The 24551-nt window shown below is 46.0% G+C and overlaps 1 protein-coding gene across 1 annotated transcript in view; it reads right to left on the bottom strand.

The window, feature by feature from the left end:
• The window catches only part of LOC119168700 (DNA polymerase theta-like), a 323110-nt gene that overhangs the window by 7372 nt on the left and 291187 nt on the right, over window positions 1-24551 (bottom strand). The window contains exons 22-24 of the mRNA XM_075867640.1: window positions 13773-13965; window positions 6655-6745; window positions 4450-4561 (exon numbers count right to left, since the gene is read on the bottom strand). Of these exons, the coding sequence (XP_075723755.1) occupies window positions 4450-4561; window positions 6655-6745; window positions 13773-13965 (396 nt within the window). The remainder of the gene's footprint in view (window positions 1-4449; window positions 4562-6654; window positions 6746-13772; window positions 13966-24551) is intronic.

The following is a 24551-nucleotide window of genomic DNA, read 5'->3' as shown; positions in this document are numbered from 1 at the left end:
AAAAACACTTTACACAAGCTTCTTTACTTGACATGTCAACCAAATTTGGTATAGAAAAAAATACCAATACTTTTAACATAATCTTTTTCACAAAAAACACTCAGATAACATTTTGGGAAGTTCAGAAGTCACCCACAAAAACCAAAAGTTTTTTCTCTCTCTGAAATATTCCAGCCATTCACTATTTTCAATGCACCAAACCAGCACAATTTTTTCGAAAACATTTGAGATATACGCAAAAATTGCTGGGACGTTGGCATGGAATGACCCATTGGTATACCCAAAGAAGCACTGGCCCTCTAGAGGTCAAGCTGCCCCACTTTGAAGTTTTTACATTGTGCATGTGTTTTCATTAACCTAGTGCAAATATTATAATGCTTCGGATATTCGAATGAATGATAGAGCATTCAAATTCGCTTCAATTCTAGTTTAAATTATTGAACATTTAAAATTATTCGCAATGAACAAATGAGTGTGTAAAAATCCGCATGTAACCACCTGTAAAGGTGGTTTCACTGCAGTGTAGTTACGCCAAGCCATAAAAACATCTGTCTACAAAAAGATTCGCTTTGTCGCAGACAGAGTTTAATACCATAATACCTAGAAGGGAATCTGGTGCTAGTGTATACGCGGGCTTCTTCAGCCGCGCTTGTACCCCCATTGGAATTATGCGAAGTACAGCCTTCGAATCTGCTTCGGATGGATCGCGTTCTTGAAATTCGTTATGCTTGTTTGCCGAGTGTAAAACAAAACGATATGAAGTTATATTCAAATTAAACTTGCTTCATTCTTTGTGTGTAAATTTTATTGCAAAAATACTTTGTGGATATGCGGTAGATGTGAAACCAGGACGAATATAACCATCAGTGTATGCATTGCTCTGTCACTGCATTCAAGATTGGGCATAAAAATATATTGAATTATTTTCTAACATTTGAAAACAAACATTCTTGTCTTGCCCGTGAATATTATCACGGGCAATATTATCTTATTTTTGAAAATAAGAGCACAGTATCAAGTGAGAAATACCTAACGTTTCCTCTGCTGCGATGACAGGTGCGTCTGTCTAAGTGGGCTGCTGCCAACGCACCTCTCGTTTTGTTGTGAAGTCGAGTCAGAGGAACGTGACGGTACGTCTACTTAGCTTCACTGTCATTATGCAATCAATTTGAATGAGTTTTGGCAAGACCCGCTCCCGAAAAAACATGAACTCAATGTAATTATCTGAACTGGCATGAGATACTACATTTTTGTGCAGCAGTGAATGGACGTCGCTTCGCTTAAACTGTCAAATACGACTCATAAATCTCTGAAGCTGCTGCAAATCTCGGACCTAGTGGCCTTCAGCCTCATCGAACAACAAACGCACTGCTTCAATGCTTTGCACCACATTCCCCTACCCACTACCCACGCTGCAGAAGAACGAAACTGAAACTGTACAAAAAGATGTGTAGAAAGTTCGCCGGCTAACGCAATCCAATCTGGAGCCTGTACTCCCCATGATTCTCATCGGGGTACACGATTGCAGCACCAGATTCTGCTCTAGGTATTATTGTATGAAACTCTATGGCCGCAAAGCCCCCTTAAAATTTAAAGGGGCCCTGAAACCCTTACCGAACATGGTCAGGAAACGCTGCCAATCGATAGTCGAGGCTACTGAGAACACGTGAGGCAAATATTATACTACAGCACGCGGCCTGCAATTCAAAATAATTCTCGAAGTCAACTAAAAATTGCTCTCTTTTCTTGGCAAATGACACTACAAGCTCAAAAACCACTTGTCTGAGCCATTGGCAGGTTCGAGCAAGGCGCGCTCATTGATTACTGGGACAGCCACAGGAGGCCGCCACTTGTCTACACCATTGAAGTTGAGGTTTTGAAGATCCGCCCAAGTCTTGTCGCTGTCAGGCAGACTGTTCCAAACCTCGCCTTCATGACGGCCTGCTGTTGGAGGAAACCGGACTGAAGAGCCAATGAAGAGTGCGTGAGGTTTATTTACATATTTACAGAAAGAGAAATAAAAATAGGAATTGACTCTCCAGCCATTCCCCTGCCGCTTTTTGTCCTCTCGCACTTCCTAGATGCCAGACCTAGGGAAACGGCGAAAAAGGTTTGCATTCAATCAGGTCACCTTTGTTGAGGGTAATTTTGCCGGCACCACCCTCCAAATATACGCACACACACAACACAAAACATATATTGTTCCGGCCATGCTGTCGCATCCGGGGATCGTGCTGCCAGAAAATGGGATGTAACGAGTCCGTCGTGCCGCTGCTCGGGCCGACCATCCACACTGTTGAACAGTGGTCGCAGGCCAGGCAACTTCAATGGCATCTAGCGTTCATTTGAGCGTAAGTGACCTATCAGCCAGAGACGCACAGCATGTTGGTCCGAGGTCAGTCTTCGGCGGAAACTCGGCATCGCGGCCTCGGTGTCCAAAGGCGCCACGTGTCCCATTTCCGCAACGGCACAAGCAACAGCAGTGGTGCGTGGAGTAATTACTACCACGTACCTCCCAATACACGAAAAACAGCCGAGCGTCTTCCCCTTCCTCCTTATCATTACTAAGCGAGGCGGCTGCCTTTTTTCTGTCTCGGCGCCCGCGGTGCAGGGTGGCTCACTGATCACAACAGCTCCTCCGGGGCCAAGAAACTCTCGAATGGCCAGGAATTCAATTGCTGGTCATGAAGAGGGGGTCTTGGAGTCGATAATGACTGCAGAGATGCAGCTCGAAGAACCTTACACAAACAAAGACAAACAGCAGAAAGAACCATCCAAGCACCACAACACTATACCAGGCACAAGCGTTCAGAATCTGTGTTTATTCCACCAGGCCTATCAAAACAATCCAAAACTATGAACATTCTTGAATTCTGACACCTCCGAGGCACATCAAGCAATACAAGTGACGATGTTTCCTCTTCAGTTTTACACAAGACAGAAATCGTACTAACAGGTAATCAGTTGACCCCACTTGGGAACTATTCAGTCAATAGTTATAAGATATCTAACAAGCAAAAGGTTAAGTGCATGCTCCAACTTCACAATTCAGACTACTACAATGTTCATCAGCATTCCTATTACATTTTCCTTTCTTGGGACGGATGAAAAGTTTGTACCTCTGGAGGACAAAACTCTTTTGGAGCGAGCGTCCACTTTTTTCAGATGACCATTACACTCAGACTCTGTTGGAGTTCGGCAACAACTACAGACCCAAAAGAAAGCGATATTTCCAAGTAACGTTCTCTTTATGTAACTCCACTTCTCTGAACTTACGCTTGTCGTGATTCCCAGTTATGAGATCACACACAAACATTGATACTGAAGCAAAGATGATTAACCTGCCTGCACACAACCCATCTTGTTAATTGTATAACCTACCAGTCTTTATAAGACACGCAGAATGCTCTTCTGAGTGCCGCAACTCTTAAACTACTCAAGCCCACAAAAGACACATACGATTAAAATACTAAACAAACAAAAAAACTTTCGCATGGGCCCTGAAAACTCCCAAGTAATATCCTTGCTTCTAGACGCTTTCCTAAAACCGAATAGCATCGTCCGTCTAACCTACTCGTAGGACGTACTCTGACGCACACTCTGATGCATGTTGTTTTGCAAAATGCACAACGCTTATCTTTAAAGAAAAATCATACATCGCTTGAAAAATAAAACCTAAAAAAGGCTTACCCAAACCATATCTGGTAGCCAAAATACCAAAATAAAACATTATAGAACCAAAATAATCAAAAGTTCAAACCAGAACAAACAAGTCCGGTAGCAACCATATTTCGGAAGCTTTCGGCTGTGACTGATTTTGCTGCACCAATTGGTTTTATTCTGAAACCTTCCTTGAAATGCTCTATCACGTCAAGTCGCATGCATCAGTGACAAGACAACCCTCTCAAGTTAAACACTTGCTGAACACTTAAAGTACCAGAAAAACACACAGGGTTTGCGCTGCGAAACTTTTTGAAGAAACTAATCTTGATGATCAGTGCGACTACAACGCTCTTATATGACTTCAGTGCTATGCGGCTTTTTTTCTTAAAACACCACTCTGCATTAAAAAGACAAGCTTACTGCAGTCGAGCTCTACCTAATCATGCAAGACTTCCTTTACGCAGGCGTGCAAAATAATAGGAGCACCCCGAACTTGGCCCCCGATTTTCAGAGAAAAAAAGTGCGCCTAATATGCAGTACTTAAGAACACATGTGTACGTATTCCAAAAGCCATTACAAGGAAGTACTGAGTAATAAGTACGACAGGCATGCACCTTACCTACTAGTACTGGCATGCCACTTCATGAACGCCATCCTCTCTGCAGAGGACGACATTCATGAAGTGGCTTGACAGTTGCAGCGGAATACCACAGTCACCCCCTATCCCTTACCCACGTGAGGAGTAGCAGCCTAGAAGGCCACTTTTTATTTTGTATGGCGACCTACCAGGAAAGGCCTGTCGGAACTGGGCAATCATAGCCTCTGCCTCCGAGTGCTCCATTCCAAGTTGTTGGGCAAGCGAGCGGGCACCTTGGCCATAGGTGATGCCATAGCATATCTGCACAAGAGAAGAGAGCAACGCCCGAGATAACACTAGCTGCAAGCTTCCACACCAACAAGAGCAATCTGCCAATCTTGCCTGGGGCTGACAATGTGGGACTTGTGTATGGGCTGTTCTCATTTCATATTGCATATCTTTATGTTGGAGCGAAACAGAAGGACTTGTTTATATGGGCTTCTTTATATATTAGACACAGCCAAATGAATACACCAGACAATTAGGCCAGGGAAATCATAGGAGACATTAATTGCTGTTTATAACTGAAGTATAATAATTATTTTATAAACTTAAATGAGTAAAACTGTACGAAAAATCACATTTTCTGTCGTTGCCATGCCGACCCACAACCTTCAAATGACGTGTTACGTGCTCTAATGGTTGAGCAGCAACAGAGGGCAGATCTTCGTTAATTTTACTGGGTATTTATGTGTGTGTCATCCGTGTTAGCAAGCACCATGCAAATGAAACACCCTTACCATTTACTTTTTTTCAACTGATGCAAAGATTTTCGATGATCTTCATAAAGTTCGCACTCCATTTGATTGTAGGCTTTGATGAGTGTTGTCAATGCCACAGTACAGTTAAATCCCGGCCCCACTGCGGTGTTCTAGCAGTTAAGGTACTCAGCTGCTGACCCGCACGTCGGGGGATCGAATCCCAGCTGCGAAAGCTGCATTTCCGATGGAGGCGAAAATGCTGTAGGCCCGTGTGCTCAGATTTGGGTGCACGTTAAAGAACCCCAGGGGGTCAAAATTTGCGGAAACCTCCACTACGGCCTCTCTCATAATCATATGGTGGTTCTGTAATGTTAACCCTACATATCAATTATATCATGTTTAATCCCTTTTAAGAGACACTGATGTACTAAGAGTCAGTTGGGTATAAATGACACCAGTGTGTCTACATGAAAATATGGGTTTATCACAAAATAATGCCGTGGTACCCTGCTTGTAAGAGACACTTTATATGAAATACAAGAATTGCTCCTTAGTGTGTGTCTTTTATAAAGGGTTTGAACTGATCATTTGCACATCGGTTTGGTTGAAACGTTGTCAAGATTAAGGTCAAATAAGCATAACCACCTTGAAATAAGAAACCGACGATAAAATAGTGACTGTTTAGACTGAGTTGACAAATTCAGCTCAACACTGTTGGTCTTTAAAATTGAACTGAACTATTATAGGTGCCATGTGTATAAGCATGTGCAACATGAACCCATGCAATTTTCACAGACTGTGTTAAAGATGTTGCTAACTTTATAGTTCTAACTCAAGTTCTCTCTTCCTTGTTTTCCAACCGTAACGGTCACTGCACCATAGAGCAGAGGTGGATAAAACTGATGCACAATATAATCGGCACAGCATCAGTTAACAACGGATGCCCAGTTTTTGAGAATGTAATAAAGATCGAAAAGTAAAGGCAAGGACTTCCCAGTACAGCACTCACACACAAAATTTCAATAGCAGCTTTTTACTGCTCCATAGGCAACACCCACTAATAGTTGAACCCCATAATATAAAACACACGTAGGAGAGCATTTTGTCTTCTTTATACGAGGTGTCCTTTTAAAATAGGATACAGTGTGGACTATTTATAACAAAACCGCTTACAGAGCACAACCGGCTTTTGTGGCTTTTTCGGACTCCCGTTTATGCCTCTATAGGACACCATGTATACGCATATTGCTTATTCGGGAGTACCCCAAGATAGACAACCGGTTATAATGTGGTTGCCGGAAAACCCTCAGAGAAGTGAGGCATCAAGCATGCTCATGGTTCTCAGTGCAGGTGTGCTTGCTGGGGAGAGAGTGACACGATGGCATTATGGAAGAGGAGATGCAGAATGAACCAAGAGGAGCGGGGGGAGAGAAAAACAAAGCCGCCCGCATATTCCCACGGGGGGAACTCAAGCAAATGTGTCGCAGAGTGGTGGGGGTATCTCGTGAATGTTGGGCAATTGGGTATGGTTTGGGACTCACCGGGTATCGTTCATCTCAAGTAGGTGTGCGGGTCGAGGCGGGTAACGGTAACTGTACATCGCGCTCATCACGGTACGTGCTCATGCATCGTGTCCTTAAACAATGCGCACACCAGGTACGACTTGAACGGCTCCAGCAGTCTCTCGTCATCATCATTGTCGCTGTTAAAGTTGTCGTTGACGCCGCGGCCCTTCAAGTCGACACTGCCACACGTGCTCCAAAAAACATGTAGCGCGTTGATCTGCTTCGCTTTGTTCTCGATGCTGCCGACCAGCGTAAGGTCGTTGTCGAAGTCGTGAAGTCGCGTTTGAAACGAACGGCCAGCTGCGCAAACTGCTTGGCTTGCCCCGCAGCTTTCGCAGCGCGCTCACGTTCACGAGCAGTAGCCATCTGTTGGCATCTCTTGCTTCCATCGCATCTACTCTAGTAAAGCAAAGTGTGAAGTCAAGCGAAAGAGGGGGAGTGAGAGAGGATGAAAGAGGAGAGAGGGAGGGGAGACGAGCCAAGCATGCGCAGCGGGGGTGTGGGCGCCGCCGCCGAGTGACATGGTGCGACTAAGAAATGCTCTGCATTTAGAAGAAAAGGGGGGGGTGATGAGGTGTGGGTGTCATGATTTGTCCTGAAGACCGTGCATGAAAGGGAGGGTCGGGGCGCCGCTCTCTGATAAGGACACCGCACGCATGATAAAGTAACAGCTACTGACTGCCAAGCAGTGTTCGTCAATGTTTATTTCCCAAGCACGACCAAGGTTGCCTGCCGAACTTGGCAAGGTAATGAAAATAGGCTAAGCAGGGCGCCACACGCTCGTTACACCCCTCACCCTGAGTTATTGCACACACAAAAAAAATTACAAGTCCCAGCTGGTTCAGCATTGCTTTAGGTAAGCGAAAAGCGGTCTGGTGCCCTTCGTCGTCGATTGCTCCGCCTGAGTACAGGTGTTGAGAAACTAGGTGCGGTAGCACTAAGCGCTGCCTGAGCTGCTCTCGGTTCCTCCTGAGATTCTGCCGTGGTTGGCAGGGATGGCACTGAACATACCAGTGGTCCAACTAGTAGCGCACAACTGGAGGCACCTGTTTCTCGCGAAATGGCAGTCTCACTGGCCGCAACAGGTGCTGCCGCAGATGCAAGCCCGGTTCCACGGTTAGCCCTCACATGGTCAGCATGTCGGTGCCATGTGGTTCCATCCTGCATTCGTACGAGCAGGGAGGAGGAGTTTGCAGGCGAGACCACTTGTCCAGCAGACCAAGGTGGGTCAGAATAGAAATTCCTGGCGAATACTGGCATTCCAGGCTTGAGCATTGGCGATAGTTATAGTGCGAGAACAAAACGACGACACAGAGGCAAGAAGGACACGAAAGTCGTCGTTTTGTTCTCGCGCTATAACTATCGTCATGCCATACCAACTAGCCCAAGCTGCCACACTTCTGAGCATTGGCCCAGGACGGCACCCTTTTTCAGCAGCAAGCTTCTGTTTCAGCTGTTTGAGGAGCGCCGTATACCAGAGGTCTGGGTGCAGAATGTCCCACGGTGTCTTCACCATCCATCCTAGCAAAAGCTCGCAGGGAGCAAGGCCGGTGACTTCATGAAGTGTGATTCGATACTGAAAGAGTTTGCGGGCAAACTGCGTACGAAAATCCCCGACCTGGCACTTCTTAAGTTTGTCCTTAATCGTCTGCACCACCCGCTCTGCTGCACTGTTTGAAGCAGGGTGATACGGAGGGACCGTAATTCGGCGGATTCCGTTCTTTGTCAGCCAGGCCAGATACTATGCGCTGGCGAAAGCGGGCCCATTATCGAAGACTATGATGTCCGGCAGCCCCTGGGCTGCAAAGATCTGCCGCAGTGCTGCAATGGTCACACCTGCTGACCGAGTGGTGACAGGTATAACCTCCACCCACTTTGAGAGTGCGTCAACCCCCTCCAGGAAGTAGTGACCTTTGAAGGGGCCCCCAAAATCCACGTGAAGGCGGGACCAGGGCCTTTATAGGAATGACCATGGGGTGATCTCCACATGACGTGAAGCCCGCTGATGTTCCTGGCCGACTTTGCAGCTTTGCACTTGGCAGCTCCGCAAATGCTCGAATGCTTTGAATATTCAAATGAATATTAGGGTTTTGGAATTCGCTTCGATATTAATTGAAGTTATAGCGAAAATGTCGAAGTATGCAAAATGAACAAATAAATGCTTATTAGTCTACTCATTAGCTCCTGCAAATGTGGTTTCGTTGCATTGAAGGGGTACCAAGCCATGAAAACACCTGTCCAGGAAAAGTCCACACTGCCTGCCTAATTGAAGGTTAACGAACATATTGTAATGAAAAACTTATTTATTAAATTAAATACGATGGACTGTGTTCGGCGAACAAGATGGCGACAGTTCATCAACAGCCAGCAAGCGACGACGTCTTTCTCTTTCATGCAGCAAGGCTGTGCCGGCTGTTGTGTATTATTATTACCCTCTCATCAATTTATCATTTTTTATGTTTAAAAGCTGGTTATACAGGCCTATATGCTCTAAGCATGGTAAATACTAAAACACAACATACTTCAAAGCTTATCACATGCATTCTACCGAAAGTCAAATCCTGGCGTTGCTCCCACTTTCTTTGAGTCAGAAAAATGGCATTTGCACAGGTAGTGAAGCCATCAGGGTCTGCTGATTTGCAGCAATTTTCAGAGCAGCAAAATTTACACTTTGGAGCACTTTACAGCAGCAAGATTTTCAATATTGGAGCACTTTAGAGCAGAAAAATTTTCTATTTTGGAGCACTTTGGAGGAGCAATAGTTTTTATTTTGGAGCAATTCGGAGTACGTAACTTCACACCCTGATGAAAAAGCAAGTTGCCTTTACATTTAAGGATATTATTTATTATTTTGGGGCACTTGTGAAGAGCTAGAAACATTTCAACTCACTGTAAATCTCATGGAGCAAGACACCTTAGGAGCACTCCCTATTTCAGTTGATGATGGAAAAATAATGTGATGCTGTTGAGCATACTGGAAAAACTTCAAAAGTGACTGTTTTCGTAGCTAATAAGCAGAATACTGGTTAAATAAAATAGTACATGAAATAACATCGTAATACACCCTTGTGGTAATTAGCAGATTTGGTAGACAAACGCAGAGACGTACAACCCTAGAGACTCACACAGTCCAAACTACACTTGTATAAAATGAACTTAAGGATAAAAAAAGTAATTTTTCTTCACAACTGATTATATTGCTCAATGAAACATGATGTCATTAAGCTAGTCTCAAAAAGCCGACCTCCTTCGGCACTCATCTCTCTGTGCTTAAACTGCATGATTTAACAAACCTTGTTTTCCTTTTGCAGCAGTGTTTTATGTGACTAGAGCGTTCTGTCTACATACAGAAAACCCCCTATAGTGTCCTCTAGAAAGCAGTGCAAAAAGAACAAAAAACCTTATGCATTCGCCTAAGAGAACTCAACAGCGAGAGCCACTTTGTTTTTATAGTGATAGCAATTACACATACATTCTCGACTGATTTTTGCCTTCACCAGGAGTGTAGGCCGAAATATTTCACTTTTTTTTAAAGGGGGCCATCTTGATTTGTACAAAGGGGGTGAGGGGAGGGTGGGTGCGTCGGGTTATTTTGCGTTATATAAGCCATAGCGAAACAAACTTTGTGGAGGCGGGGGGGCGTTCTCGATGTGCCCCCACCCCCCCTGGCTGCACCACTGGCTGACACCGTCATGTGTTGTGTGCTGTTCAAATTCATAACATCCTCCCATGCAGTGTGTATTAGACGCGGACAAAAGCGCGTGAACGGGGGCGACGAACGCGGCTAAAGCAGAGATAAAAACGCCGACTTATTTCCTTTGCACAGAGGACAGATGCAATAACAGCACCCTGCATGTCAGGCCCGCCATCGATTTTAATTCAAGCAGAGAGGAACGTGCCACCCATCTTCAAGAAGCAGGAAGGAACTAGGACCGCAAGTAGAGGCAGTGGGGCGGGGCATTGTTATATTGTCACAGTAGTTCAAGGGTGTAATCGCTGGTGCGCTCACTATTTCGATAGGCATTCAATATGGCTGGTATACTCGTCTTCTACTTTTTTACTCTAAGCGCAAACCGACTGGGTTAAAGTGCTTTGCTTTCTGGATTGGTCATATAGGGGTGCGCACTTAGCCTTGATTTCAAGGCGGCCACACCTTAGTCCCGCCATTTTAGAGGTTCATTCTTATGCACCGTTCGGGGTTCATAAAATCACACTTATCTAGACCAGCGAGGCGCGTGCCTGCCGACATTGTTGTTGGCCGCAACTTCTGTGTCACGTCAGCTGCAAGCTACCGTTTATCCTTACATTATAGCACAAGGACTTAACACGCAGTATGACCATGTTTGATATTATTACGACGTTTCTCTTTACTTATTCCTGAAAAAAAAAAAAAAAACGACAGCTCGAGCAACCGGATGGGCACTGTAAACAAGTCTCATTATACCTGTACATGCGTCAGCAGGCTAGCTTTCCGGGAGTCTCTATTCGTCCAATTCGCTGTACGGATATCGAACACCGTGCGTGCAGCAAGTTCTGTGCACGTGCGCAAACCTCCGAAATGGCAACCCCACCGCTAGTGCTTCTCGCAAATGACGTCAAGCCTGATTATTTGGTACAACAATATAATTTGTTTGTATTGCATTCACTCATAAGAGCGCAAGTGAAACTAAGAAACCATGCCTTTCGTACCCAGTGTTGCATAACTCAACAGAACGCTGGCTAAAGGGACAATGACCACTCCTGTTGCCAAAGCGGTTTTCATGCTGTCAGTTATCTAAACGCATAGCAGAGGTTAGTAGCACAGAACGTTTACGAGCAGTATCCTTATGCCCCGAGATATAGCCCGCGACAGCGACTGCGCCATTCAAGTGATGCAGCCTCCCCCAACTCAACCCCTAAAAAAACGAAGCAATAAATGCGATGCCGTGATGTTCATTTTTTTTTAACCGTCAGCTACAGATTCTGGAAAGTGAGGGGCGTACGTGTAACATGATGTAGCCATTTTACAGTGGGTCTTCTGACAAGCACCGCCAGCAATGACACCACTACTGAAAGCTGCTGCACGTATTAAAACGGAATTGCGACTGCCCTGACCAGGAGGCCTGCTTTCATGAATGAGATGACATTTCAAAAGGAAGCACGCGAAAATTTTGTATTTGGACCCTGGCGATCTCGAGTTCGAAAGGGCAATGTCTCTATGGGGATTTTACCACATCGAGAACACAAATCTGAATGTGCCGGCGGAAGGCATTACGAAAAAGCTGTTCCGAATGAATCACCAGGAATAAAGTATATTTGAAGAAAAGTGTCAAGGCGTTCCCACCATTCACATGTTCTTCCGTGGACGCGAAGGACAGAAAATTAGATCACGATGCCCAGAAGTAGACGTGACAGACATTCTGGTGGCAAGCGTGAAGTTATTAGTACACATCGCTTTAATTATCTGTCGTGCAACTCTTCAAATGAGCTATCAGCAGCGTTCCTGGAATGACCGCCGATGAATAGCTGTTGCAGCTTACTGCTACCAATTTGACTAGACGTCACGAGCCTCTACAGAGAGTGCGTTTCATCATTAAGCGGACTTTCACGACAAAAGTTGCATCGGTACCAAACATAGCAACGTGGATTATTTAGGACGCACGCGCAACCGCTGCTTATTCAGCGGAATGACTCTAGGCATGTGATTGTGACTTTGGTGGGCCCCAGAAATAGGTGCACATGTTCTGACGCGCCGGCGTGGATGTTGTCAGTGATAGATGCTTCCAAATCTGACTTTGGCCCAGTTGGGCGCAATTTTCGTCGATATTATCAGGATGGCGCAATAAATTTGATTTGGCGCACTTTGTCGCAGTTGGCGCAGGAGTGGGATTACTGCACAAGCCAAGTTTCAATTAAAAAAAAAAACACTGTGCAGGTTAGTTAGGTAAGGACAAATATTCTCGTCTTTCTGTATAATGTCTTATATATGCTATTCAAATTGAATTCGAAATTATTTGACCGAAATCGCTATCCACTTCAAAACTAAAATTCACTATTTAAACAAGCCTAGCGACAATACTTTGACACGATCGAGCTTTCGCCTTTGACCACCAATAGGCAGATTTACAAGCTTGGAAGACTTTTTCAGGATGGCTGCGGTGGCTGTTCTCTCGAGCGCAAACCGAAACTTTGTTTCACACGTGTCACCCTCATTTTAGTTCATGAGCCCGATCGCTTCTACACCCGGTCACCACGTTTCTTGGGCAAGCGTCTTGCGGCAGCATGCGTCGAGGTTGCAAACTTCATGCTAGGCCTAATGAACACTGGCTGCCTCGTCAGCAGTAACCTAGGACTACCAAGACTATCAAAGTTGTGCTTTGCTGCCAACTCAATGAAAGATTTTGCAGCTGACAAAACAGGAAGGGGTGACTTGAATCCTCAATGAAAATGAGGGTGTGTGTGTTCAACACTTGTGTGGCAGATCCTGGTCGCCACTGTTTCTGGCATCGCACACACACCCGGAAAATCGAAAGTATGCGGAAATTTCAATTGCAGTTTCATGTAGAGTTTCCGTATAGTGTGGCACTGTAGCAAAGTCTACATAAACAAGGTGGTCCAAAGAGTTATTTGTCGACTTTCTATTATGGCACATTTATTTTCCACGTTCATCATGTCAGCACCGCAAGTTCACAGATGCTAACTATTCGACAATTATCAAATATCAGTAGATGCTAACATACGTTTCAGTCACATGCCTCGATACAGTCAAACGCCTTTATAAGAGACACTGATACAAGAGACACCAGTGAGCCTGAAAGAAAATACAAGTTGATAGGAAAATGCATACAAGGTAGTCTACTTATAAGAGAGACATCTCAGATAAAAGACAAAAATTACTACTCGGAGCGTGCCTCTTATGAAGAGGTTTAACTGTATTTGGAATCGTGTGGCTGTCCGTTTGCGTTTTGCACAAGCGTAGCCTTTCAAAAATGTTGTTGTTTAGGTTACAGTGTGGTATCGCTCATAGTGTGGATATTCAAGACTCCGGTGACTTGCACTACATACTGTACCATGTCCTTACTTTCTGGTCAAGCCCTATTTCAATGAAGGCACATTTGTCTCTTTTACCCTCAGTTCTCTCTAATGTCTATGTCTCTTATATATAGATAGGTTAGACTGCATAGCTTGTCAGACTCAAACACGCATTGCATGAACAGTTGTCCTCATTAACGTGCCTGCTTTGTCTTTTGCCGCAGAGAAGCATCCACAACATCCTCTTCACAGTGACTCCAGAGGGCCGCCATGCGGCGGAAAACGTCACCACCGGCACGAAACACTCCACACAGCTGCTCGTCTTGCGAGAGGTGCGCAAGAAGACGCAGTTCCAACTGGGAATAGTCGGCAGTCAGCAGAACCGCACCTGCAAAAAAAATCAAACAGTACAGAACGGCTTTTGAACGAGAGGGTCTTACAACAGGACTACAATAAACTGAATAGGGAGACTCGTAAAAATTAATGATCATCATCTGCCCAATCATTCTTACTGTATATCATGAGCCAATCGTACGATCAGTCCATTTATTCTGAAATTAGGTTTATTATCTGTTGCCATATAGAAGAACTTGACATATATTCATTGATAACTAACCCCACGGTTACTGAAAAAAAAAAAGGTATCTCGAAGACAATAACTTATAGATAAATGGGTTAACACAATACTCTACAGACATGTGACACACTCCAATCGACATAACCTGGATGCCAAAATGTGGCACTTTTCTCACACTGGAATCTATAATGATCCTCACAATGAAAGCATCCATGGCCTGGCTCAGGTAGGGTACAGTCTTTGCGACAGACATTTGTTGCATTTTGTTTTTCATGCAAAACAAAGGAGCCAACATCAAATAAACAGACACCTTAACTTATTGCTTACAAGATGGCAATCTCGAAGAAGCAAATAGTGTGAACAAGAGTGGCAAAACAAGGCACGTTGAGCTTGAAGCTTGCGTTTAGTTACGGCTGTAATGACCAGAAAGTACTTTGCTATATGGAAAGTCCATTAAACAGAAGCACAGTCCTTTATGCAAACCACAGTAGCTGAAAGATGACATTTAGCACAAAAAGCGCTGCAAGAATGTTTTTATAATATGGCTGTTAGAAAATTGCTCTACCACAAAAATGACACAGTAAAGTGAATGGAAAAATGACCACCTCTGTGGCCCAATCTATAGAATATCAGATGCATTATCCAAAGGTTGTATGTTCAGTCTCCACATGCAGCAGCTTTATTTTCATCCACCATACATACTGTAACGGATATAACAACCTCACAACCGGGACGTCCTATTTACAAGGTTTAATAAGGGCGAACTTGTGCCCAAAGCCAAAAGAACTACACAGTAGCTGGGAGAAAGCAGCGAACGCTCGTCGTCCTCTTTTTCTCTTCTTTTCCGCTGCTCGGTAGCAGCTCGTGCACAGGCTGGGCCGGCTCGTGCCTTCCGGCGGGCTTCATGAGTCGTAGCGATGCCGTCAGCGTTCCTCTTTTAACAACGTCTGCGTTGTACTGCGCCTTAACAATTCCTCGTGGCATTATCCCCCCTCTCAAGCGGCATCGCCCCGATGCTTGCGATGAGGCTGTTTTTTTTTTTTTTTTTTTGTGTGTGCAAGTTTGTAAAAATGAGGTTGCAGTACGTCAAGGTATTGGGGTGGCTAGGTTTGGAATCGGTCGTAGTACGGTTTCATCCGTACAATGTGTACACGCTCCGTGGGATTGCGTCGCCTCGAATGCAGGTGGCCTGCAGGCTTGACTTCGTAGACGAGGTCATTGTGTCGCTGTACGATCTCGTAGGGGCCAAAATACCGTGAAATGAGTTTTTCGGAGAGGCCTCGTCGTCGTACTGGAGTCCATATCCACACTTTGTCGCCAACGTCATATCGCGTGTCAAGTCTTCCTCGGTTGTAGCGGTCGGCATCGATGCGGTGTTGGTGGCGTATTCGGTATCTTGCTAACTGGCGGGCTTCTTCCGCTCTTTGTAGAAAGTCGTCAAGATCGGGGGGGTAGTCATCTTGGTCTATTGGTAACATAGCATCCAGTGTTGTGGTAACAGCACGACCGTAAACTAGTTCAAATGGGGTGATTTTGGTGGTCTCTTGCACAGCCGTATTGTAGGCGAAAGTGACGTATGGTAAAATTTCGTCCCACTTTTTGTGCTCGACATCCACATACATGGATATCATGTCCGCTAAAGTTCTGTTAAGGCGTTCGGTCAGGCCATTGCATTGAGGATGATATGCAGTGGTTTTCCTATGAACAGTGTGAGTCATGTTGAGCAGGCACTTCAAAAGTTGCGCCGTGAAAGCCGTTCCGCGATCGGTGATTACAACCGTTGGAGCGCCATGTCGCAGGACTATTTTGTGTACGAAGAATTGGGCCACTTCTGCTGCCGTTCCTCGTTCCAAAGAGTCTGTTTCGGCGTATCTAGTTAAATAATCAGTGGCCACAACGATCCATTTCTTGCCGAGTAAAGATGTCGGGAAGGGTCCAAGGAGGTCCATTCCAACTTGGCGGAAAGGCGCTTTCGGTGGATCTATAGGTTGTAGAAGGCCCGCTGGTTTAGAACGTGGTGTTTTTCGTCTTTGGCACTCGCGGCATGTTTTGACGTAGTGTTGCACTGAAGCTAGTAGCTTGGGCCAATAATAATGGAGACTGATCCTTGCAAGCGTTCGCGTCACACCCAAATGTCCAGATGTGGGCTCATCGTGACACGCTCGAAGTATTTCTTGTCGCATAGTTGCTGGAACGACAAGCAGGAACTTTTCGCGGTTGGGCTTGAAGTTTCTCTTGTAGAGAACGTTTCCTCGGAGGCAGAACAATGCGAGGCTTCGAGAAAATATACGGGGTACTTGTACGTCAATTCCTTGCAGGTGTTCGATAAGCGGGAGTAATTCTTTGTCTGTACGTTGGAGTTCGGCTATTTGAGTGGTCTCGACAATTCCTACGAACGGAAAGTCGTCTTCTTCTGATAGTGGTGTGTCTGTAGGAGCCCGTGACAAACAGTCGGCATCGGTATGTTTTTTGCCAGATCGGTATACGACGGTTATATCGTATTCTTGCAGTCTGAGGCTCCACCTTGCTAGTCGTCCAGATGGTTCCTTTATGTTCGCCAGCCAGCAAAGCGCATGGTGATCGCTGACTGCCTTGAATGGTCTACCATATAGGTACGGCCGAAATTTACTGATGGCCCAGACGACGGCAAGGCATTCTTTTTCCGTGGCCGAATAGTTTGTCTCTGCTTTTGTTAGAGTCCGACTGGCATAAGCTATCACTTTTTCTTCACCTTTCTGCCACTGTATTAGAACGCATCCAAGGCCGATGTTACTGGCATCTGTGTGTATTTCCGTGTCGGCTGTCTCATCAAAGTGAGAAAGAATCGGGGGGTTTTCTAACCTCTTTCTCAATTCGTTGAAGGCGCTTTGTTGCTCGTTTTGCCACTGGAAAGGCACATCTTCTCTCGTAAGTCTCGTTAAGGGTTCTGCGATCTTTGAAAAATTTCTCACAAATCGTCTATAGTACGCACATAGACCTAGAAATCTCCGTACTGACTTTTTGTCTGTTGGCACCGGAAACCTTGCGACGGCGGCCGTCTTATCAGGATCAGGGCGAACACCTTGGGCGCTGACGACATGCCCAAGAAAACGAAGCTCTTCGAAAGCTAATCGGCACTTCTCTGGCTTGATTGTCAAATCTGCCGAACGGATTGCCTCTAACACTGACCGAAGGCGCTTGATGTGCTCCTCAAATGTAGCCGCGAAGATGACCACGTCGTCTAGGTACACTAGGCAACACTGCCACTTCAATCCGGAAAGCACAGTGTCCATCATGCGTTGGAACGTTGCCGGCGCACAACAGAGACCAAACGGGAGAGCCTTAAATTCGTAAAGTCCGTCCGGGGTAACAAAAGCAGTCTTTTCGCGATCACGTTCATCAACCTCGATCTGCCAGTATCCACTTTTCAGATCTAGTGATGAGAAGAACTTGGCACACCGAAGTCGATCTAACGTGTCGTCGATGCGTGGAAGGGGATATAGATCCCGTTTAGTCACAGCATTCAGTTTCCTGTAGTCGACACAAAACCGTAGCGTGTTATCCTTCTTCTTGACAAGCACCACGGGAGATGACCACGGGCTGTTAGAAGGCTGGATAACATCATCTTCAAGCATTTCTCGTACCTGCTTCTTGATGACTTCCCTTTCCTTAGGGGAAACACGATACGGGTGCTGGCATACCGGCCTGGTTGTCTCGTCCGTTATGATCCTGTGTTTTGTAATGCTCGTGCGCCGTACCTTTGAACTGTTGGAGAAACAGCTGCCAAATTCCCGCACGAGGTCGTATAGCTGTTGACGTTGAATCTCTGAAAGATTAGGATTTACGTATATTGTGTCGCAGGCATCAGATGGAAGTTTCACATTCGGTGACGTCGTTTCAAGACTGCATATTTCTGTCACTTCACAGAACTCATGAAGAAACGCTATTGCCGTCCCTTTTGCGATGTGCTGGAATTCGTTACCGAAATTCGTCAAGAGGATGTCTGTGCACCCGTTTCGCAGCTGGATAATCCCTCGTGCCACACAAACGCCTCTTTTCAAGAAAACATCCACGTTGCTCTCCGCCACACCCTCGTAGTCGCTGAATGCATCATTATGCACGAGAACCATTATACTGCTCCGTGGCGGTACAGTCACATCATCGTCGACGACGCGCAGTGGAGTGGTACATCGTTCATCTGATCGTGCTACCTTTAAAGCTTGCTCCGTCGAAAAGGACACGCTCGACCTCTGTAAATTGATAATCGCACCATTAGCTTGTAGGAAATCCATTCCCAGTATCACTTCCCTCGAGCACACAGGCAGGACGACAAAGTCACCGACGTAAGTGAAGCCCCGTATCATGACCCTTGCGGTACATCGGCCGGAAGGGGTTATGAGGTGACCACCTGCAGTACGTACTTGAGGTCCACCCCATTCGGTCAGAACTTTCTTGAGTCGCGTCGCTAATTCGTAACTTATCACAGAATAATCCGCACCAGTATCGATCAAAGCATTGAGCTCTAGTCCGTCAATCACCAACGGCAAGTCTGAAGTAATTTTCTCTGTACTGCACTCCTTTACCTGGAAACAGTCGTCGTTATCAGGCTCGTACCGCAGTGGAGGATCTTCACATCCCAAGTCGCCAGCGGCCTCGCCTCCACAGGTCGCCCTCTTCAGTTTCCCGGATTTGGGCTAGGCGAACGCTGCCTAGACGTGCTTGGGAAGGGACGTGGGCTAGACGAGCGGTAGCGCATAGGGGATGGTGAGCGTGGTTGATGACGACGAGGCGGGTCAAATTCCCGACGTGAGCATAGGTATTCTTCAATCTCGGAAGGTCTTTCGCCGTTTCGCGGACACGGTGCATTGATGGCGAATCCCCTAAGACCAGCTTGACGATATCGGCAGAATCGGTACAGGTGGCCAGCCTCTCCACAGTGGAAACACAAGGGCCTACGTGTGGCATCTCGCCACACATCGCTCTTCCGTGGCATCATCTCTCTCGCACGAGGTGGAGTGCGTGTTGCCTCTACGATTTCAGGCGGGCTGCGCATTGTCTGCACATAAGTACTTGGTGTCTCGATCGGCGAACAGTGCAGAGTAGGTCGCCTGAGCACCTCGGAGTACGTTACCGCCCGTCGTGTCGCCGGCACATCACTCCGCGGCTCCCGCATGGCCTGTCGAATTTCGTCTCGGACAACTTCAGCAAGAGACAGCTCGGGGGTGACATCAGGTGACTGCAGTTTCCTTAATTCTTCCCTGACAACAGACCGGACGAGCTCGCGCAATGTGTCAAGATTATCCACGACGCCTGCTGAGTAGACTCCTGCGGATGCACCGGCTACGTCGCGGTTGTACTGTCGGGCTCTCTGCTGAAGCGTCGTTTCGATGGTTGTTGCTTCCGACCGAAACTCAGCAACAGTACGGGGCGGATTGCGGATGAGTCCCGCGAACAATTCTTGCTTTACCCCGTGCATGAGGTGGCGCACTTTCTTGTCTTCCGTCATGCCAGGATCAGCTCGCTTGAAAAGGCGGGACATGTCTTCGATGTACATCGCGACAGTTTCGTTCGTTCGTTGAATCCGTGTGCGGAGAGCTGCTTCCGCCTTTTCCCGGCGATCACTGTTGGCGAACGTACTCAGTAGCTGCCGCCGAAACTCTTGCCACGACGTCAGAGATGCCTCGTGGTTTTCGTACCACACTCGTGCAGAGTCTTCCAACGCAATGTAGACGTTACGCAGCTTGCCTTCCTCGTTCCACTGATTTAGATTTCCCACTCTCTCGAAATGCTCTAACCAGTCTTCGGCGTCCTCGTATGGGTCACCATGAAACACCTTTGGGATGACCGGTTGGCTTACGATGAGTTGTGCCGGCGTAACTTGGCTCGTCATGGTGGTGGCGGCGCTTGTCTCCGTCACCGATGCCCTTGATACAGAAGGGAGTGGCCCAAATTCTGGCAACTCTCCTCGGATACGGCGGCTGACTCGTTGGTGCACCGGTGTAAGCTCCACTGGTTGCGGCTGGTCAGTGCTTGGACTTCGCTCTTGCGTGGGGCTCGGAATCATGTACCCAGCTCCTCCACCAGAAAATGTAACGGATATAACAACCTCACAACCGGGACGTCCTATTTACAAGGTTTAATAAGGGCGAACTTGTGCCCAAAGCCAAAAGAACTACACAGTAGCTGGGAGAAAGCAGCGAACGCTCGTCGTCCTCTTCTTCTCTTCTTTTCCGCTGCTCGGTAGCAGCTCGTGCACAGGCTGGGCCGGCTCGTGCCTTCCGGCGGGCTTCATGAGTCGTAGCGATGCCGTCAGCGTTCCTCTTTTAACAACGTCTGCGTTGTACTGCGCCTTAACAATTCCTCGTGGCAATACGTATTTCCCTTCCATTTATGTCATAGTTACTAAAGCAGAGTAATAACACAAAGTGCTGCCCTCCATCCTTTTCTTACCTACACCGCCTCTTGGTTTAATTAGGCTCTATTCCGCCACCGCAACTTACCATGAATACCTTGGGTGTTGCTGAAAGTGGTGCATGGCCAATGCTATCGAGCTTACTGAACCGAAGCACTTACTACCCTCGACTCAGCCTGATAGATGTGAATCGAAAACCATCATATGAAAAAATAAATAAAACAGCCACAGTGTAAAACTGCATGCAAAGCAAGGTGACAACCTGAACCATGGCATTTCCATTCGTGGAGGCCACATTTTCTTACTAACATTCTGCGTTGAATGAACAATCTAACAAAACCTGTCGAAGAGTCGCGAACTTTGGTCATGCTTTGCACTGATTCGAAAAGAAGTCTTGTAAGCCAGCTTTAGCACACATCATCCTGACAATTCAATAGACATATCAGTGCACTAGGTAACCACAAGGAACTTTCCTAGCAAAAAAAATTTTTTTCTTGTTGTAAATCTCCCTGTTTCGATCGCTATCACTGGGAATTTATTTTCCCACAAAGTCCAGAAGAGTTTTTTTTTTTTTTAATTCATGATCAGGCAGAGTAAGCTCTTCAACTTTCTCGAACAAGTAGTGGCCACCTCCCCAGCTGCACAGGGCTTGTTGCTTGACACGTTGGAATAATAAAAAAAGCCATTATGCCTGTTTTGTCTGACAAACTGATTAGTGCTGTGAAGTGTTCCTAAAGTGAGTGCAACCTCCTATTTCGTGGCTGCCCCTTCTGAGCATACTGGATTCATCCCGTCACACAGTATTTGGAGTCAGCTTTTGCAGCTGCTGCACTGGTTGTGTCATAATCCCAGAGGGTAGTGACAAGTACCTGGCGGAGCCTAGACTACATGACTTTGCTAGGCATACAGATGGTGCCTACTGTTTTTACTTATCTAAAAAAAGGCCTATTAATAATTTTCATCAATTCAAATACGGTAAATTCTAGATAGTAATTTACACTTCAGGGGACCTAAACATTTTTTCATATCTTTAGAAAGTCTCATAATTATGACTCCAAGCAAAATGCCAACTATAATCGTGATGTTTATAGTTTCTCAGTGATGTAGCAGCATCACGGACATGGAGCATGCAGAACAGCATGCAGAATTGCATGCGGTTTTTAGACATCAAATGATAATACTGTACCTATAATTATACAACCTGTACAAGCGACTGTAATTAAGGGACAAAATTTAACTACAGAACTGCACGAAAAAGCTGCAATAAACAGAGAAGGCACACACACAAGCTGCCCTTGTGTGTGTGCCTTTTCTGTTTCTTGTCGCTTTTTTATGCAGTTTTGTAGTTAAGAATTACCAACTCGCCCAGCGTTCTGTACTCTTAAAAACAAAATGGGTTGTCTCACAACAACTCAAACCTTGTTCTAATTCTTAGCACGCTTTTCAACAGGAGATCAGTGTACAATGGCGAAGTTTAGAAACCGTTTGGCATGCAATAGATTAAGGCCAGGCTGTCCTCTGGCTTTTTTTTTTCTTCCTCAATCAGCAAATGACTGTTAGTGCACAAGGTTTGGCTAGCTTGGTTTTTTGGTAGACAGGCAATTTTCCTTATTTGAGAATGTTTAGGACATGTAGATTGGAGGCAATTGCAAACCCAGACCTTCCAAGCAAACCAAGCCCAGGCCACAAGTTTGCCAGAGTTGATAATAAAGTTGTTACCACCACCAAACACACCAATGTTAAGCAAGAACAAAGGCAGCAGCTGCCATAGATTAAGGCCAGGCTGTCCTCTGGCTTTTTTTTTTTCTTCCTCAATCAGCAAATGACTGTTAGTGCACAAGGTTTGGCTAGCTTGGTTTTTTGGTAGACAGGCAATTTTCCTTATTTGAGAATGTTTAGGACATGTAGATTGGAGGCAATTGCAAACCCAGACCTTCCAAGCAAACCAAGCCCAGGCCACAAGTTTGCCAGAGTTGATAATAAAGTTGTTACCACCACCAAACACACCAATGTTAAGCAAGAACAAAGGCAGCAGCTAGTTCTTGGCATTGACAAGCAAAATTTTAGGGGTGTACAAATATGAGATTTTTTGAATACGGACTGAATACATAGCTTTGAATATGAATTCAATATAAATACATATAGCTTCATATAAGACTTGACTATGAATACATAGCTTTGAAAATGAATAGAATAGGAATACATAGTTTTCAATTGAAGTACAGAGCTTCATATATGAGTCAAATATGAATACATTGATTTGAATACAAATGCATAGCTTCAAACACATAGCTTCAAATACGTAGCTTCAAATACAAATGCATAGCTTCGAATACATGGTTTTGAAAACGAATACTTAGCTTCAAATATGACTGCATAACTTCGAATACAAACAAAATACATATTTTTAAACATAACTTGAATATGAATCAATTACATAGCTTCAAATACGAATACATAGCTCTTAATACGAATCGAGAATGAATGTATGGCTTCAATTACCAATATGAATATGTAGCTTCAAATACCAATACATAGCTCTTAATACGAATCGAGAATGAATGCATGGCTTCAGTTACCAATATGAATATGTAGCTTCAAATACCAATACATAGCTTTCAATATGAACTGAACACCAATGCATAGCTACGAATACGAATATATAGCGTCAAATAGATCATCCGATTTGTTGTCCGGAAAGAAATGGAAAAGATGTACGGGACAAGACCAATCGATGTTGGTTCTATCACCAGTGTCATTCGTGATGAGGTCCAACAGGTGTTGCACGCCCATCGTTTTCCGCTGATGTCGGTTGACCCGGAAACGGCTCCTGTGTCTACTGACAGTCGCCGTCGTACGTACGCAGAAGCCTTGCGATCTGCCACGCCTCGTTCTGGTCAAGGAGTCCCGACCCAGCCAGTGCCGCACTTCCCGATTCAGACAGTGCCATACGTCCCGATCCAGACAATGATGCCATCAGTCGGGATTCAGTCGGCGCACGCTGGTTTGGACATCGATGGTCGCCGTGCACCGACGCGCAAGTCTGATCACATTTACCGCGAATGCCCATACTGGCAACATGGCCTGCGTGGATTTTTCGTCAATTCACCTCGTCCCCAAATGGGTCAAAGGCCGAGGGACATCGAAGAGTATCTCGCGCAACAGCGTGCACCCTTTACACGACGGCAATCACGGTCACCATCTCCGAGGAGACCCGCAGCCACTAAGTCACGTTTCGATGTGACGGCACGGGAACGCTCTCCAAGCCCTCGTCGGGAAAATTGAAGGCAGCAACCTTCGGGGGCAAGGTCGCTGGGACTCAAAGTGCGGAAGACCTCCCATCGACGCTTGCACGCAACGCCGAAGGCATTTCGTCAGAGAATAATCGCAGTACCGAAGAAACGCCGACCTCCACATCTGAACCTAGTGACCGCGTGTCACTCGACATACCTGTGCTGATTGACGGTCTTCAATCAGTGCATTGGTAGACACTGGTGCAGACTATTCGATTATCAGCGGGAGGCTAGCGAAAGATCTCAGGAAAGTGATCCGTGGAAAGTGAGCCGTGGAATGGAACGCGAATTCGAACAGCTGGAGGACACGTTGCAACACCGCTGGGTCGCTGTACCGCAAGAGTGAAAATTCGTGCGTCAACGTTTGGGCTCAGCTGCCACGTTCTTCATGACTGTTCGCGTCAGCTGATTATCGGCATGGACTTCCTTCGGGAATACGGTGCTATCATAAATCTCCGTGAGCGCATCGTGACCTTCTCGACTCAAGGCGTAGCAGATCGAGACGCTAATAACTGCCGTAGACCTGCGTTGCGTGTTGCTGACGACAGTGTGACGCTGCCGCCTCGAGCGACTGTTCCCATCGAAGTCATTTGTAAAGACCTCCGGGACGGTGATGTGGTGGCTGAAAGCAACCTATCACTTCTGCTACTCCAAGGTGTATGTGCCGCCCGAAGTGTTGTGCGTGTCCGTAACGAACAGTTGCAAATACTAGT

This window comes from Rhipicephalus microplus, chromosome 6 (genome assembly GCF_043290135.1).
Source record: "Rhipicephalus microplus isolate Deutch F79 chromosome 6, USDA_Rmic, whole genome shotgun sequence".
Taxonomy (NCBI): Eukaryota; Metazoa; Arthropoda; class Arachnida; order Ixodida; family Ixodidae; genus Rhipicephalus; species Rhipicephalus microplus.
The sequence above is the reverse complement of the archived record's forward strand: the minus strand, read 5'-3'. Positions and strand labels throughout refer to the sequence as shown.